Source organism: Mytilus edulis, chromosome 13 (genome assembly GCF_963676685.1).
Source record: "Mytilus edulis chromosome 13, xbMytEdul2.2, whole genome shotgun sequence".
Lineage (NCBI taxonomy): Eukaryota > Metazoa > Mollusca > Bivalvia > Mytilida > Mytilidae > Mytilus > Mytilus edulis.
The window spans coordinates 41,318,919-41,333,637 of NC_092356.1; the positions used below are offsets into that span (position 1 = coordinate 41,318,919).

Consider the following 14,719-nt stretch of genomic DNA (forward strand, 5'->3'; position numbering starts at 1 on the left):
ATATAAAGGATATTTGTTTTTAAAATATGAACATACATGTAGATATACTATAAATGTTGTGTTCCATGTTTGCCTTAATAAAATAAAGCAAGCAAAAAGAGTGTAGTGAAAATTTTGCATTCTGTCACTGCATGTTTACATGTTTGGTATCAAAATGTTTTAAAGTGCCTGTATGCCAATAAGGCTAAATGTACTATAGACAAGATAGAAAGGAAAAACAACCATCACCAAGAGAAAAAGAACATGCAGGTCTATTGGAAGTGAAATATTAACAATGTTACTCTACCTGAGTGGATGATCTTAATAACTGACTTTGTGAAAACTGTCGCTCCTATTAAAATGAGAATTGTACAAATAAGAAATGAAGTTACATGTTATCATTTAACTATGATAATGAAACTTGAGCCTGTGTATCGTGTAAACATGAATAATAAATAACAGTTTAGGAGGAGATGATAAACTACAAATATACCACTGCGCTTTTTCTTTCTGATTTTGGGCATCTGGTTTTTAAAGGTAACTCCTAATTTTAAATTTTGTTACTTAAAATGTAATGTATGCATACAATTTAATCTGAAATCTTTGTTATTGAACACCTGTTAAAATCTTAGTTCTTACTACAAGGGCATAATGTTGACTACCACAAAACGTAGTTCTAACTGCAAGGGCAAAGTTCTGACATATTTACTTTTGTGGCATTACAATAGATTAATAAATATTCACTTACTGGTGGTGGATTTTCAATTTCTAATGTGAATGGTACACCATTATATCCAAACTTAATTAGGTCTCCAGGCGCCAATCTGACAGTTGCATTCTGAACTCTACATTCGTTTACATATGTTCCTTGGGATGTGTTCAGATCTTGCAGCACATAACCATCTTCTTGTTCACTGTACTCAATAACACTATGTTGAAGGTCAACACCTTGTGTCTGTAATTAGTTTAAATAATCATTCAAAAAGCATGAAAAACAATATTAACTTTACAAAGCTAAATAATCTGTAAAAGGTGTAAAAAGTGAATGATCAAGGAATATAAAACATTACAGGCGGGTCATGGTAGGAGTACCTTCATTAGGAATAATGGTAAAATACCTAGCTAAATGATGCCAATGATAGTTTTTGATGCATGATGATAAATGTACAATTTTAACTGATGATTGAAAAAAAATCATCTGATTTTGACGAAATATGTTTTATTTATTTTGAAACATAGTGGCAAGACATGCAAGAGTAATTTATTTGACACCCCTGACAATTCACACTGTAATTTCAACAAATTTGACATTAAAAGTAGCTGCAAATGACTGTTTGATACTAAACATAAGAGGCATTCCTACCCTCTTACATTCTGAAGGATGAACAACCATGAACCAAAATATAATGAAATTTGATACTCTCAGACTAGTATGAGATTACTCTGACGTCCAACAGCTGTTTGCCAGACAAGCTGGGGCCGTGGGCCTGGCAAAACAGCTGTTGGACGTCAGAGTAATCTCAGACTACTCTCAGAAAAGTGATTTGATCATCTTTTTTAATATAAAGGTACATGAATATAGGTGATTTTTTCAGAGACAAGTGAGTAGTGTCACCTTCATGATGAAGGACCTTGGATGGAAACCTCTTGTGGAAAGAAGACGCTAACAACGACTGGTACTACTATACAAAATAGTGACTGACCTGGTAGCCATCCCCACTGAACATCACGTAGAATTTAATACTAGACCATCCAGAACTTCAAACAAATAAAACTCTTATCAGCAAATATTGACATATATAAACATTCATTTTTTCCACAAATTATCATTGACTGGAACTTACTACCAAATACTACCGTGAACTGTAAAACTGTGGAAAGTTTTAAGGCACTAAAGGCAGTTTATAAATCGTGTGACTAGTTACATCAGTGGCGCACACACACTTCCTGGATAAGTTTTACTCAGTATTTTGAGTTCATTTCCAGTATTATACAGATACTTGAAGTGGGTCTCAAAATTTTATCGCTATTCTCAGCTGACCTGAGAATACACCTTATCGCTATTTGTCCGCCATTACTGGACATCACACAGGTTCCCGTAAAATTTTGACGTCATAATTCAAAATATCTGACGCCACAATGGAAAAGTGATTGTTGTATGACGCCAATAGTTCAAGCGGAACAGATTCTCGGGTCAAGCGGAAATAGCGATAAGGTGTATCGGTCCTGCTTGAACTATTGGCGTCATACAACAATCACTTTTCCATTGTGGCGTCAGATATTTTGTATTATGACGTCGAAATTTTAAGGGAACCTGTGTGATGTTCAGTAATAGCGGACAACTAGCAATAAGGTGTATTGAGGTCTAAGCATGACACAGGATTGGCTTGGCTTCCTTTTTTAGTGGGACACGTAAAAGTTGAATAATTTAAAAGCGTGAAAACAGGATACAAAGTCTGGCGGGAAACGTGAGATAACATGCACTATTGTGGCATGGAGAAGCAGGATATGGAATTCTCAAAAAACAATAAGCCAGATCCAGGATCATACCCCTCTTGAAGTGTGGTTTTTCTGTGTACTACACTTTTTTCAAATATATGAATATTCAATAAATCTATACCTGTAAGTTGATGTCACAACCTTCACGTCCAACTGTTGTCACTTTGGGGGCTAAAGTAAATGCAGACCCATCATTTCCTTTTAAAAATGCTTTCATCTTGACACTCTAGAAAGTTGTTTACATTTGGTTGCTGCTCGGGTTACCAAATACTCATGAACAGGTGCCCGTTTTCCCACGTGTTTCCTGAAAATATTTCTTCAGTTGTCAGTTTTGATGAGATATTTGCAGACTCTATCAATGTAGGATTAAATTCTCCACGTGGGATTAGTAAATTAAGTCAGAATCAATTGTTTTTCTATTTTACATGCAGAATAAACAAGTTTTTTGTCGGCGCGAGTGATGTTGCGCATGCCCAATAGCGCATAACAACCAAACATCCGAAACCTCGAACCTGGATACAAAAATAAGCAGAATTGTTTTTATCTCTGAATAATAGTTTTAATCTTATAAAGGCTATATTTTTAATTGTCTTTTCTAGTGTTATGTAAGATATAAATGTTGAAGGTACACTTTAATAATTTTTACAAAAATTTTCTAGTAGAGATTATTGAATAAAAAATCTGTATCTTTCATACGTTTAAACTAACGAAGTAACTAGGAGGTTAAACAAGTTGCATTGTGCTTCTGAATTTAATGTTTACATATTTTTTAATAAAATTTGGACAACTTTGAAATATTAAATTGCCAAGTGACAGCTTTTAGCAAAAACAAAAATGCCAAGTGCACTTGTTCTACTCGCCGAAGGGGCAGAAGAAATGGAAACCGTCATCACAGTGGATGTTCTAAGACGGGGAGGAGTACGTACCTTATGCTTAGGCTGAGTCCCAAAATTATAATCGGCCCAAAATAATACACCTTATCGCTATTCCCGGCTATCAGACCCGAGAATCTGTCCCGCTTGAATAAACTTATGTATCTTAATGTACATGTTATTGTAACGGATCACATCAAAGACATCAAATAAGGCGATAAGTCGAGTATGCGTTCTATATAAGTATCTTTATTCTTCAAAACTACATATGGCTAAATATACTATATCATAACAACCGATTCTCTTCAATAAAATAAAATACACATAAACATACATCGTAAGTAAAAATATAACTTAAAAAACTAAAGGCATTAAATACTAATCAAACAATATGATTCACTTTCTTTCACGCTTCATAAGTAACTTGTTAAATTAAAAAGTTAATTAGAATAAATATTAATTTATAAATACTTTTACAATTCTTAATATTTCTTCTTAAAATAAATATTGTTCTTAAAACTGTACATAAATTATCTCTTACCGATTATGATCTCTCTATAACAGGTTGGGAACAAACCCCCTGTAGGGTGATTATACCTCTATAGAGGGATAATCCTTCTTTAGAGGGATAAAATTATCCTTCTATAGAGGGTTATTTTTGTTTGCACTGGATTTAAAGCAAATTAGGGCAGAATGGCATTATCTAGTTATATTGGCTATAATCTCTAGCATTATATGCATCAACATATGCACTTTACTAAAAATTAGGATAACCAGTTTTCTGCTAAAGTGACAAAACTTGCAATCTATTGTAAACCTATCTGAACACCTGATCAACAGCAAAAGGAATAGGTCTCGGTTATTGTATAGAAAGGTATATACTATGAAAATTAGAGCGAGGGGCTTTGCCCCAAAGCTCTTATTTTCATAGTATATACCTTTCTATACAATATCCAATTTAGCACATATTTACAACTTGAGTAATCCTGTAATTAGTCTATTGATATGTTTTGGCTGACTGGATGTAGCTCATTTACGTAGTTTTGTAAATCTACTCACTATAATATCATTGTAAAAATTGGATTTCAAAAGGCCCTTGACTTTAGAATGTAAAGAAGGTAGCTGCTGGTGTACGTATGTTTATTGATATGAACGAAAACGTTGTTTTACTATACATGTACTTATTTACATGGTAAGATGACAAAATGAATTGACCAAGAGCAGACAATTCTTAAATTGCAGTGAAAGCTTTACATTCTTGAAAACATTTTTTTAATTTCACATAAAACCTAAAACTATCACAAACAGTTGGATCCCCGTCCCACATCTTTGGTTGAAACACCTTTAAAAAATGGCTGGATCTGCCCATGGTATGTACCCATAGGTAGTCTAGTAGGTAGTTTATATGCATGAAATATTTGTCACTGGACATTAGGCAACCAATTATCGACCAATTTATGACTAAATATATCAAATTTCTTTATTAATAATTTCCCTTTAAAAGATTCATGGTTGACTCTTTTTGTGTACAAAGTAATTGCATGGAAGATAAAGGATTACAAATTTTAGATTGAGTTGTACTTTAATCAAGGTATAAAGCACCATTATTATTACTCTTTATTTAAATGAAAGAAACTTTTTTAATTGTCAAAACAAAATTTAGATCAAAAGATTGATTAGTAGGATGTTAAAAATCTGTTTGAAAACTAATTACAAACTATTTAGTTAAATTTGGAACACATAATTTATTTCAAAATAGCCAGTAGCAATTTTTGTTCTAATATCTTGATTACAATACAATGAAATCTTACCCTTGTGGTCATTCATGCGTAGTTACTTAGTACACGGAAAAAGTATGTACTATGAAAATTAGAAGGCAAATTCAAGCAATTTGATTGGACGAGAACTTGTAAGTATGTGCTAATGGGCGTATGACATTTGCGCCAATTTGAAAATTTTCATTCTTTCATTTGCGCCAATTTCATTTTTTCATTTGCGCCGATTTTATATTTGTTCCTAATTAGATTTACAGGTAATTTAATACTTGTACATGTACTGTACTATACCATTGATAAAATCTGGTTATAAATGTTGTTTATTTATGTTTAATAGATATAGGAAGATGTGGTGTGAGTGCCAATGAGACAATTCTCCATACAAATAACAATTTAAAAAGTAAACCATTATAGGTTAAAGTACGGCCTTCAACACGGAGCCTTGGCTCACAACGAACAACAAGCTATAAAGGGCCCCAAAATTACTAGTGTAAAACCATTCAAACGGGAAAACCAACGGTCTAATCTATATAAACAAAACGAGAAACGAGAAACACGTATATATTACATAAACCAACGACAACTACTGTACATCAGATTCCTGACTTAGGACAGGTGCAAACATTTGCAGCGGGATTAAACGTTTTAATGGATTCAAACCTTCTCCCTTTTTCTGAAACAATAGCATAACATCACAACAAAGAAAAACATACGATAAAATATCAATTGGCAGACTTAACTCAATCAAAAAACGTATGATTAAATAAGTTTATTTTGATTCATATTGTTCTGGAACTTCGTTGTAACATGATGGACATATTACACACTGAAACCGAGGAGTAAATTTTTTAATCATCGAGGGCCATACATATCGGAACTTTAGTGTCCTGAAACATAAGAACATATCTTACGAATGTACCACAAATCGTGTAAACCCAGAGTCACCACGGATTCTATTGTCAAAACACTGATCGAGCATAAACATGTGGCAGATATCCGAAAGACAGAGGTTAAAGAACTACGGGTACTGTCAAGAAAAAGTCTGGAGGTGTATCTTGTAGGTCTTCTTCCATCTCTCAGTAGTGAGCAGGAGACAACAGTTATATACATGTTATGATTGACAATTCATTACATTTGTACAAATGGCTAATGGAAGAGGTCTTAAATGATAAATGAAAAATGACATGACTTGGATGGAGAGTTCTCTCATTTGCACTCATACCACATCTTCTTATATCTATTCACCTGTAATTTACCTGTAAAAAAAATCGGCGCAAATGAAAAAAAAAATCGGCGCAAATGAAAGATAAATCGGCGCAAATGAAATGCAGATCGGCGCAAATGCAAAACGCCGGTGCTAATTGACCTTTAAATTTCATGTTAAATCTAACAATAGAAATTCTGTTCAGTGAGGCATAAGTGAGTAGAATTTACCTGATCATCAGAGCTTTCAATCATGGTGAACAATAGATTTTATATTTAGTCAGATAAGTATCAAACTGGGTATGTGCATATTAAATTAAGTACATTAATTGGTGCATCAACTGTTCCAGGTTACTGCCATAATAAGTAGAGAATGCCATTCTGCCCTATTTTGATTTAAATCCAGTTTAAACAAAAATACCCCTCTATAGAGGGATAATTTTACCCCTCTATAGAAGGATTATCCCTCTATATAGGTATAATCACCATACAGAGGGTTTGTTCCCAACCTGTATAAAATAATGATGTGTCTCCGAATATCAAATAACTAGCAATGAATAAAAAACTAGACAACGTAACGTACGTCAAAAGCGAAACGTCATAAAACTTAAAAACGGGAGATATTATAATGTTCATGATCGCAACATTACATATGCGCAAATACCCAAAAATAGTATCTACAAGTATTATAAATAAAATAAATAAATTCAGTAATAATAAATAAAGTAACCCAACAATTTGGAATAACATTTCAAATCTAACAATTATATTAATGTTTCCGGATAATAACTAGTATAAATAAATAGAAATCAATAAAATTTTAACATATGTTTATAACCACAAAAGGAAGGTTGGGATTTATTTTGGGGTTTATGGTCTCAAAGGTTTAGGAATAAGGGGCCAAAATAAACATTTTTGTAGTTTCAAGGTTAATAACTTGTGATTAAGTGTATGAATCTCTCTGACTCTCTGAAATTATACCACAATTTTTCCATACTACAAAGGGACGGTTATGGGGGTGGGGGTGGGGTTGTTATGTCTCAAATCATTTAGCAATTAGGGGCAAAAAAAGGGGGAAAACAAGGGTATTTCTGGTTAAAGGACAGTTTTGACAATTTAAAAGCAGTGTAAGGGAGGTAACCTAATTCTATTTAAAGAATACTATATATATGTTTGATTACCTCCCTTACTCTGCTTTAAAATTATGTATTTAGAAATGAATCATGATGATTGTCTTGAGATGATTATCTGTAAAACTATTTTTAGAAGTTACTATTAATTTTAACCATGACTGTATGTCATTTTATATTTTGATATTTCATGATGTATTTAAATGAGTAGTTATTGTTGCAAACTCCATAAGAAATTTGAATTGAGATTATTTTTGAAATAAGGGAAAGGGGGAGGTGAACAGACCACATTCATTCTGTGCCAGAAACCTATGCTGTGTCAACTATTTAATCACAATCCAAATTCAGAGCTGTATCAAACTTGAATGTTGTGTCCATACTTGCCCCAACTGTTCAGGGTTTGACCTCTGTGGTCGTATAAAGCTGTGCCCTGCATTGGTTCAAGAATTGGGTAAACATTATTTTTCACCAGTCACTCGTTTCATATACTTTAATGTAATTGATTACATTACAATTACAATTACATGCTAATTCAATGTAATAGTTTACATTTCAATTACACACTAAGTCAATGTGATTGATTATATTACAATTACACACAAATTCAATGTAATCAATTACATTACAATTACACCTTAATTCAAACATATTCCATTACTTAATATTAATTTTGAGGTTTTAGATTTTGCATCTGACATTTACCTCCTTTTTGCATCAATTGAGTGACCTAATGATGTTTGCTGTAAAAATAATTGCTTTGGACAGTGATATATATATCCAATCCTTTTTTCAATTTTGATCAGAGTTCTCGAACAGTGGTGGTCCCAGGGATTTGACAACTAAAATATGCAAAGGACCATCACAATTTCAGAATTATTAATATAAAAAGTAGTGAGGTCAGCAGTTTTTCTTCAGGGACCACCAGAAATAAAAAGATTTCTAGAACTTTGTTTTGATGCTAAAAAATCATTGGCTGTCAAAAGACTCAATAAGTGATAATTATAAGGTGTATTGTGCACAATCAAACAGCAATACTGTGACAAAAATTAGCAGAGAGACTTGCAGGCTTCAACATACAATGTACAGACATTAACAATAGATAGGTGTCTATAGGGTATCTCAAGCTTTTTATCATCTAGTGTCTATAAAATACGGTACACTATATGTTTATCTGTTTATTCCCATGTGGGGCAACAACAAGGATTTTTGGATTGTAACGTCTTCTATACAAGAGTTCAGCTCCTAAAATGAACATTTCAAACTCTGTTGAAATTTTCATATTTACATTAGAAATCTAGTCCCCCAAGACTATATGCAGATATCGATAAAAAAGAATGAGTTATGGTAAAAATGTTTATATTGTTGAGTCCAGTATCTTCTATGGGAATATTTAACAAGTACCTGCATATGTAGAGGGGTTAAACTAGGTATTTGCAATCTCAACCTTTTCCCTTATTAATCTTGGTCAGCCTGATCAGAGAGTAAAAGAACATACAAATCAGTACAGGAAAACAATGGTCATTGTATAATAGATAACAAAAGCACAAAATAACCTACAAATTATATATACTATATTAAATCATTCAATCCTATGTATACTCTTCATATCCCATGATGTACATGTGCATGTATTTCAACAAAATTAAAGATTTTATACTATTAGATACACTATAGATTAAAATTTCATCAATTATGATGTCATCATATCATAATTTAGGCTTCTACTTTATGTACATATGCCTTTGCTCTTTCTTTATTTACAAATCATTTGGCTTTATTATATAATGTTAGATTAAAACTATGACAAAAAAAGTCTTAACATCCCTCTTTCTTTTCAATTTAGAAAGCTTAAAAATATTTCCCCTGTAAACTTAATGTACATGTAATTGTCTGTTATTATAGGTAGATGTGACACTTGCAGGTATTGATGGCATTGATCCAGTTGTCTGCAGTAGACAGGTGAAAATTGTTCCTGATAAGAGTCTTGATGATGCTTTGAAATCTGGTCCTTATGATGTGGTGGTTTGTCCTGGTGGAGCAGGAGGAGCAAATAATCTCTGTCAGGTATCTCCATAGTAACCATAGCTTATTTATTTCATCAGCTCAACCAGATCCTAAATGATGTAGAACTTTGCAAATATAGGTCACTGTACAGACATCTACAATGAACAAAACGTATGGCATAGCAAGTTTTAAAAGGCTGCGGAATGACAAATGTAAAGCAATTCAAATAAGAAAGCTAATGGCCTGATTTATGCCAATTATGGACATTACAATAAACAGAATAACAAATATGATATACAGCAACAAAAAACACCCAACTGAATTACAGGCTCTAGTAATAGATATTAGGTTTTGGTCTATTTCTCAGATTCTTTGAACATAATGGCTTTTATATTTGATGAATGGAATGAGTGAGGTGTACATGAATGTCTTGTAGATTTCATGTGACCTTGCCGACATTTTCAAAGTTCCTTGATCAATGTGTGCCAGTTTACCTATATCAGATACTTTGAGCTATTAAAAATCAACTACATTTGGGTATGGAATGATTGTAAAGTGTCTGTTTGACAGGGTTTACCTGACTTTGATCATATTTATATGGATCATTGATAATGTTAAATTTATGTGATACCATTCTTTTTGTTCTTCAACATAACTTTTATCATAATAAGTAAAGTAGGCAACACATGTCAGTGTGTGTTCTCTTGTTTCAACTTTTGCATTTGGTATTTGGGTATTTTATGGAAGTTTTAAAATCCTATTTATTTCATTTATAGTCTACTGCAGTTGGGAATCTGCTTCAAGAACAAGAAAAGGGTGGACGATATGTAGCTGCTATTTGTGCAGGTATGACATTATAGTGTTCTTATCTTAAGTCAACGAACACATGATACAAGCCATTTGATGTGCGTGATCTCTAATGGTAGTTAAATTATTTAATCTTATCCTTTTTTGTCATGTGTAATACCTATATAAGTAATATAATGAGAAGTGCATTTTTTTTTTTAAATTATTGAATTTTCTGCTCTGTATGTTCTAAATGGACAAGAGAAATTTACAATCTGGTTAGATAACCCAAATGTATAATAAAATGTGTAGGGTATTCATTCATCAATGACCAATGCCACCTTGCATAACAAAAACTTGTAACACATCTAGATGTCATCATAATTGTTTTCATCAATAGACAGTGGTTTTTACACAAAGTCATGCTCTTTCAAACAAGATTTGCAATTTGTGTATACCAGAAGACTTAAGCAGTATTTTATTATTATTCTTCAGTATTTCTTTGTGTACTATATTTACAGGTCCAACAGCTCTCAAAGCTCACAAGATATGTGGTGGAAAAACAGTTACATCTTATCCAAGTATGAAAGATAAAATGGTGGAAGGTAACATTTTAGTTTTTTAAACACAGTAAAATAAATTTTTAAACATTATCTTGTTTTGTGAAAATTTAAAACTTGTGTACCTAAATATTACCTGTTATTTATAGTTTACAAATTTATGCAAAGAATTTAAGATATGATATCAGCAGCAATCTTTGGAAAAACAAATCTCCTTATTATTTGCCCAGTTAATGCAGAATTGAATAGCATATAGATTATTTTTTTTTAAATAAGAACCCAAGGCTGATTGCAAGACATAAATCAAGACATGTCTAATCAATCAGCCAGACTAAGACTTGTGCTTTAAAAGATCATATATTGGTTGTGATCTACAGTTGGCTTTTTTAAAAATAATAACACATCTACTGTTTTGTGTGGACTAAATAGGTTGAAATTCTGAATTTCTTCTTTCAATCTTATTCTCTTTTATGTCCATTGGCAACTTGAATTTCTGGTTTTGTCTTGGTGAAATGCTTTTAAAAAGCTACTGGTTTCATAAAAACAAGCACAAAATACTGAATTTAAGAAAAATTCAAATAATTCTTTAAAATAAAATGATGTAGAAAACAACTAGAAATTTTTGCATATTTCAACTAGATTGTTTGCAGGATTTGGGTAATACACAATACATCATTTGCATCCATTTATTTAAATTCTTTCTTACGAGTTTCCTTAGTTCCTTCTACTTTAAAAACCTTCATCAGTAACCTTCCCTTATGCCTATATTTGGGAAAATACACCAACATCTATATAAAAATAAATTTACCTGTCTAAAATTGAGGACAAGAAATTTTGTGCTTAAAAATAATTATTGTGACTTTCACAAACACTTTCAGCATTCATATAAATTAGTATTGCTCAGTTGCACCAGTTGTGTAAACCATGGAGTACTTGGTAACCATAGGCAAATATAAAAGGAATATAACATCAGACCAATTTTAAAGAATTACCATTGCTCATCCAACACCCCAAAATTATCCTACCAACTGTAAAAACATGTTTTGTATGCCCCGCTGTAGTAGAGGGGGCATTAAGTTTTACCCTTGTCTGTCTCTATGTACATCTAAAAATTGGTTTCCGTTCTCTAACAAGTTTGCCTCAACCAAATGTTATGACACTTTTACACAATGCTTATTACTACAAAACACAGATCAAGTTTTAATTTTGGTGGCGTCACTTTACCCATTCTGGAGTTATGCCCCTTTATAAATGAAAAAATTCAAACTTTTTAGTTTCTGTTCTCTAAGTTTAGTTAGCCTCAATCAAATGTTATGAAACTTATAATCAATGCTAATTAAAAAAATACAGATCAAGTAAGAGTTTTGGTAACATCACTCCAAACAAATTGCAAATTTTTAGTTTCCGTTCTGTAACTTAGTTTGCCTCAACCAAACATTATAAAACCTATACACAATATTATACTTATTACCACAAAAGTCATATCAAGTATAAATTTGGGTAGCATTACTTTTATCGTTCATAAGTTATTTCCATTTATAATGTTGTATGCAAGCAGGGGCATTATCTGTGTCCATGGGGACACATTCTCTATTTATTTTCCCCCAAGTTTTTCTATGGCTCTTTCTACTATTTCTTTACAAATTAACCTTTTTATATGACTGCAAAAAAATATTTTGGGGTTCATATATCGCTTTGATGTTGTTGTCGTCGTCTGAATTCACATTTGGTTTCTGAACAATAACTTAAGTTTAAGTGAATGGATTTCCAATAAATTTTACAAGAAGGTTTAATACCACATAAGGAAGGTTGGGATTAATTTTTGTGGATATGGTACCATCAGTTAAGGAATTAGGGACAAAAACAAGTGTTTTTCTAGTTTCCAGACAATAACTTGTGAGTAAGTGGATGGATATCTCTTAAATTGTACAAGGTTCCATAATACAAAGGTAGGCTGAGATTGAGTTTTGGGGTAATTGTTCCAAGGGGGAGGCGGTGGTCAAAAAGTGTGGGTGATTATTATCAAGGGGTCAATTTTTTTTTCAAAATTTATTTTAAAATATTTTGGAAAGTTTCAAGAATAGAAGATATCTTTAAATTCATAGTATTGTGCAATAGATTTTCAAGATCTTTGACCACATATATTTTGTGTCAGAAACCTACATTATGTCAAAAATTTGCCCACAATCAAAATTCACAGTATCAAGCTTGAATATTGTGTCCAAATTTGCCCCAACTGTTCATGGTTTGACCTCTGCAGTCGTATCAGGCTGTGCTCAGCAAAGCATTTTATTCAGATTTTATATGCTTACAAATATCGATTCCATTTCCCCTTATATAACTTATCCACTGATTAATTTTATACTATTTTCTGAAACTCCTATTGCATGTGAACAATTATCTTCCCTATGAAGATATTGTCATTCAATCTGACATATTTAATAAGGTTGTGTAAATTAAGCTGAGTTTTTTAAAAACATTAAATCACTCAATTTACCATTTTGTTTTTGATTTTTGATAGGTGGATACAAGTATTCAGAAGACCGTGTAGTGAATGATGGTAAGATTATCACCAGCAGAGGACCTGGAACAACTTTTGAATTTGCTTTGAAAATTGTGGAAAAATTGCAAGGAGCAGAGAAGGCCAATTCATTGGTCAGTCCAATGCTTGTGAAGATGTGATTGTATAATTTTACAATGGCAGAGTTTGGTGCTTGTTTGTTGATATTTCACATAGTGACAGAAAAGACTGACATAAAAATTCAAATGTGGGAAAAAGATCACTATAGCTCACATGTTTGTTGTTGAATCATAACTAAATCATGTGATAATCTGATAAATGATAGTTTTTAAGGCTGTTTGCTTGTCATGTTTTGGAATTTTTGTCAGTTTTTCGGAATCCTCTGGTTTTATCCATTTGAATGCCTTAACAATATTTGCCCATGGACCCTCCATTTTTCTTTTTATAAATCTTTTAAATGTACAATTTTAAGCCTTTTTGTAAAAGTCTTATAAAATCTTATTTATTTTTTAAATAGTATTTGAGAACTTAAACTGGTCAATGATAAAGCTATGAAAAGTCAAGAGAGAACATTTTCCCGCCAAAATTCAAATGGCAAATATATTGAAAACAAGCACATTGACCACTATAATTGTTTTGGCTTTTTTGATTCCCCAATCTCTCCCCTATCAATTTATACTAGTTTTATGAAAAGTTATTTATTTTGAAACTGATCAGCGAACATCCTTAAGCCTTTGTTGACAAAGTGTTCCAATTGCTTTGAGTTAATGCTTTATTTGAAAAATTCTGAATTTTGAATCATTGCAAAAATTTTAACACTGATGCCTCAATCGTGCCATAATATGTTTTGTTATAATATCATTTTCATATACTGCTTGACATTTATAGAATATCATTTTTTGTTGATTGAAAATAAAAAAATTATAAACAATTAGATTGTTATATTTCTTAATGTCTCAAGATAAATAACACTAGTGTCCATTGCTCAATGTTAAGTTTTGTGTTTTTGGTATGTTTTTCTTAAACTATAAGCAAAAGGTAAACTTTATTTGTTATATGGAAGGATTGTAAGCTGTACATGTCTGCCTGGCCTGCATGGTATATCTGACCTTGACCTCATGTTCCTGGTTCATTGGTCAATGTTTAGTTTTCTTAATTAAGTCAGTTTCTTAGAAACTATAAGCAATAAGTCAACTATATTTAGAGTATTGAATGATTGTAAGGTGTACATGTATTTCTCGTTTGGTTAATATGACCTTGACCTCATTTTCTTTAATGCTTTATATTTAGGACTGTCAACATAATATCAATGCTTAGGAAAGAAGGCGAGACATTTCAGCGTGTGCACTCTTGTTTTTCGTTTTTTGAATGTTATGAGTAACATAATGGT

The 14,719-nt window shown here is 32.0% G+C and overlaps 2 protein-coding genes across 3 annotated transcripts in view; one reads left to right on the plus strand and one right to left on the minus strand.

The window, feature by feature from the left end:
- LOC139501268 (forkhead-associated domain-containing protein 1-like) overlaps nucleotides 1-2,990 on the minus strand; it is a 32,036-nt gene extending 29,046 nt beyond the window's left edge. Inside the window, exons 1-3 of one of the 2 annotated variants that reach the window (XM_071290297.1) lie at nucleotides 2,600-2,990; nucleotides 728-934; nucleotides 287-331 (exon numbers count right to left, since the gene is read on the minus strand). In XM_071290297.1, coding sequence (XP_071146398.1) covers nucleotides 287-331; nucleotides 728-934; nucleotides 2,600-2,695 — 348 coding nt within the window. In that variant the 5' untranslated portion in view covers nucleotides 2,696-2,990. The remainder of the gene's footprint in view (nucleotides 1-286; nucleotides 332-727; nucleotides 935-2,599) is intronic. The other variant, XM_071290299.1, reaches the window with a different exon arrangement.
- A 155-nt stretch (nucleotides 2,991-3,145) lies between these two features.
- Nucleotides 3,146-14,260, plus strand: LOC139501273 (Parkinson disease protein 7 homolog). Its single transcript, XM_071290308.1, has 5 exons — nucleotides 3,146-3,396; nucleotides 9,361-9,522; nucleotides 10,239-10,308; nucleotides 10,770-10,853; nucleotides 13,330-14,260. Exons 1-5 carry the CDS (start codon nucleotides 3,313-3,315, stop codon nucleotides 13,488-13,490), a joined length of 561 nt encoding a protein of 186 aa, XP_071146409.1. The 5' UTR covers nucleotides 3,146-3,312; the 3' UTR covers nucleotides 13,491-14,260.
- The last annotated feature ends 459 nt before the right edge of the window (nucleotides 14,261-14,719 follow it).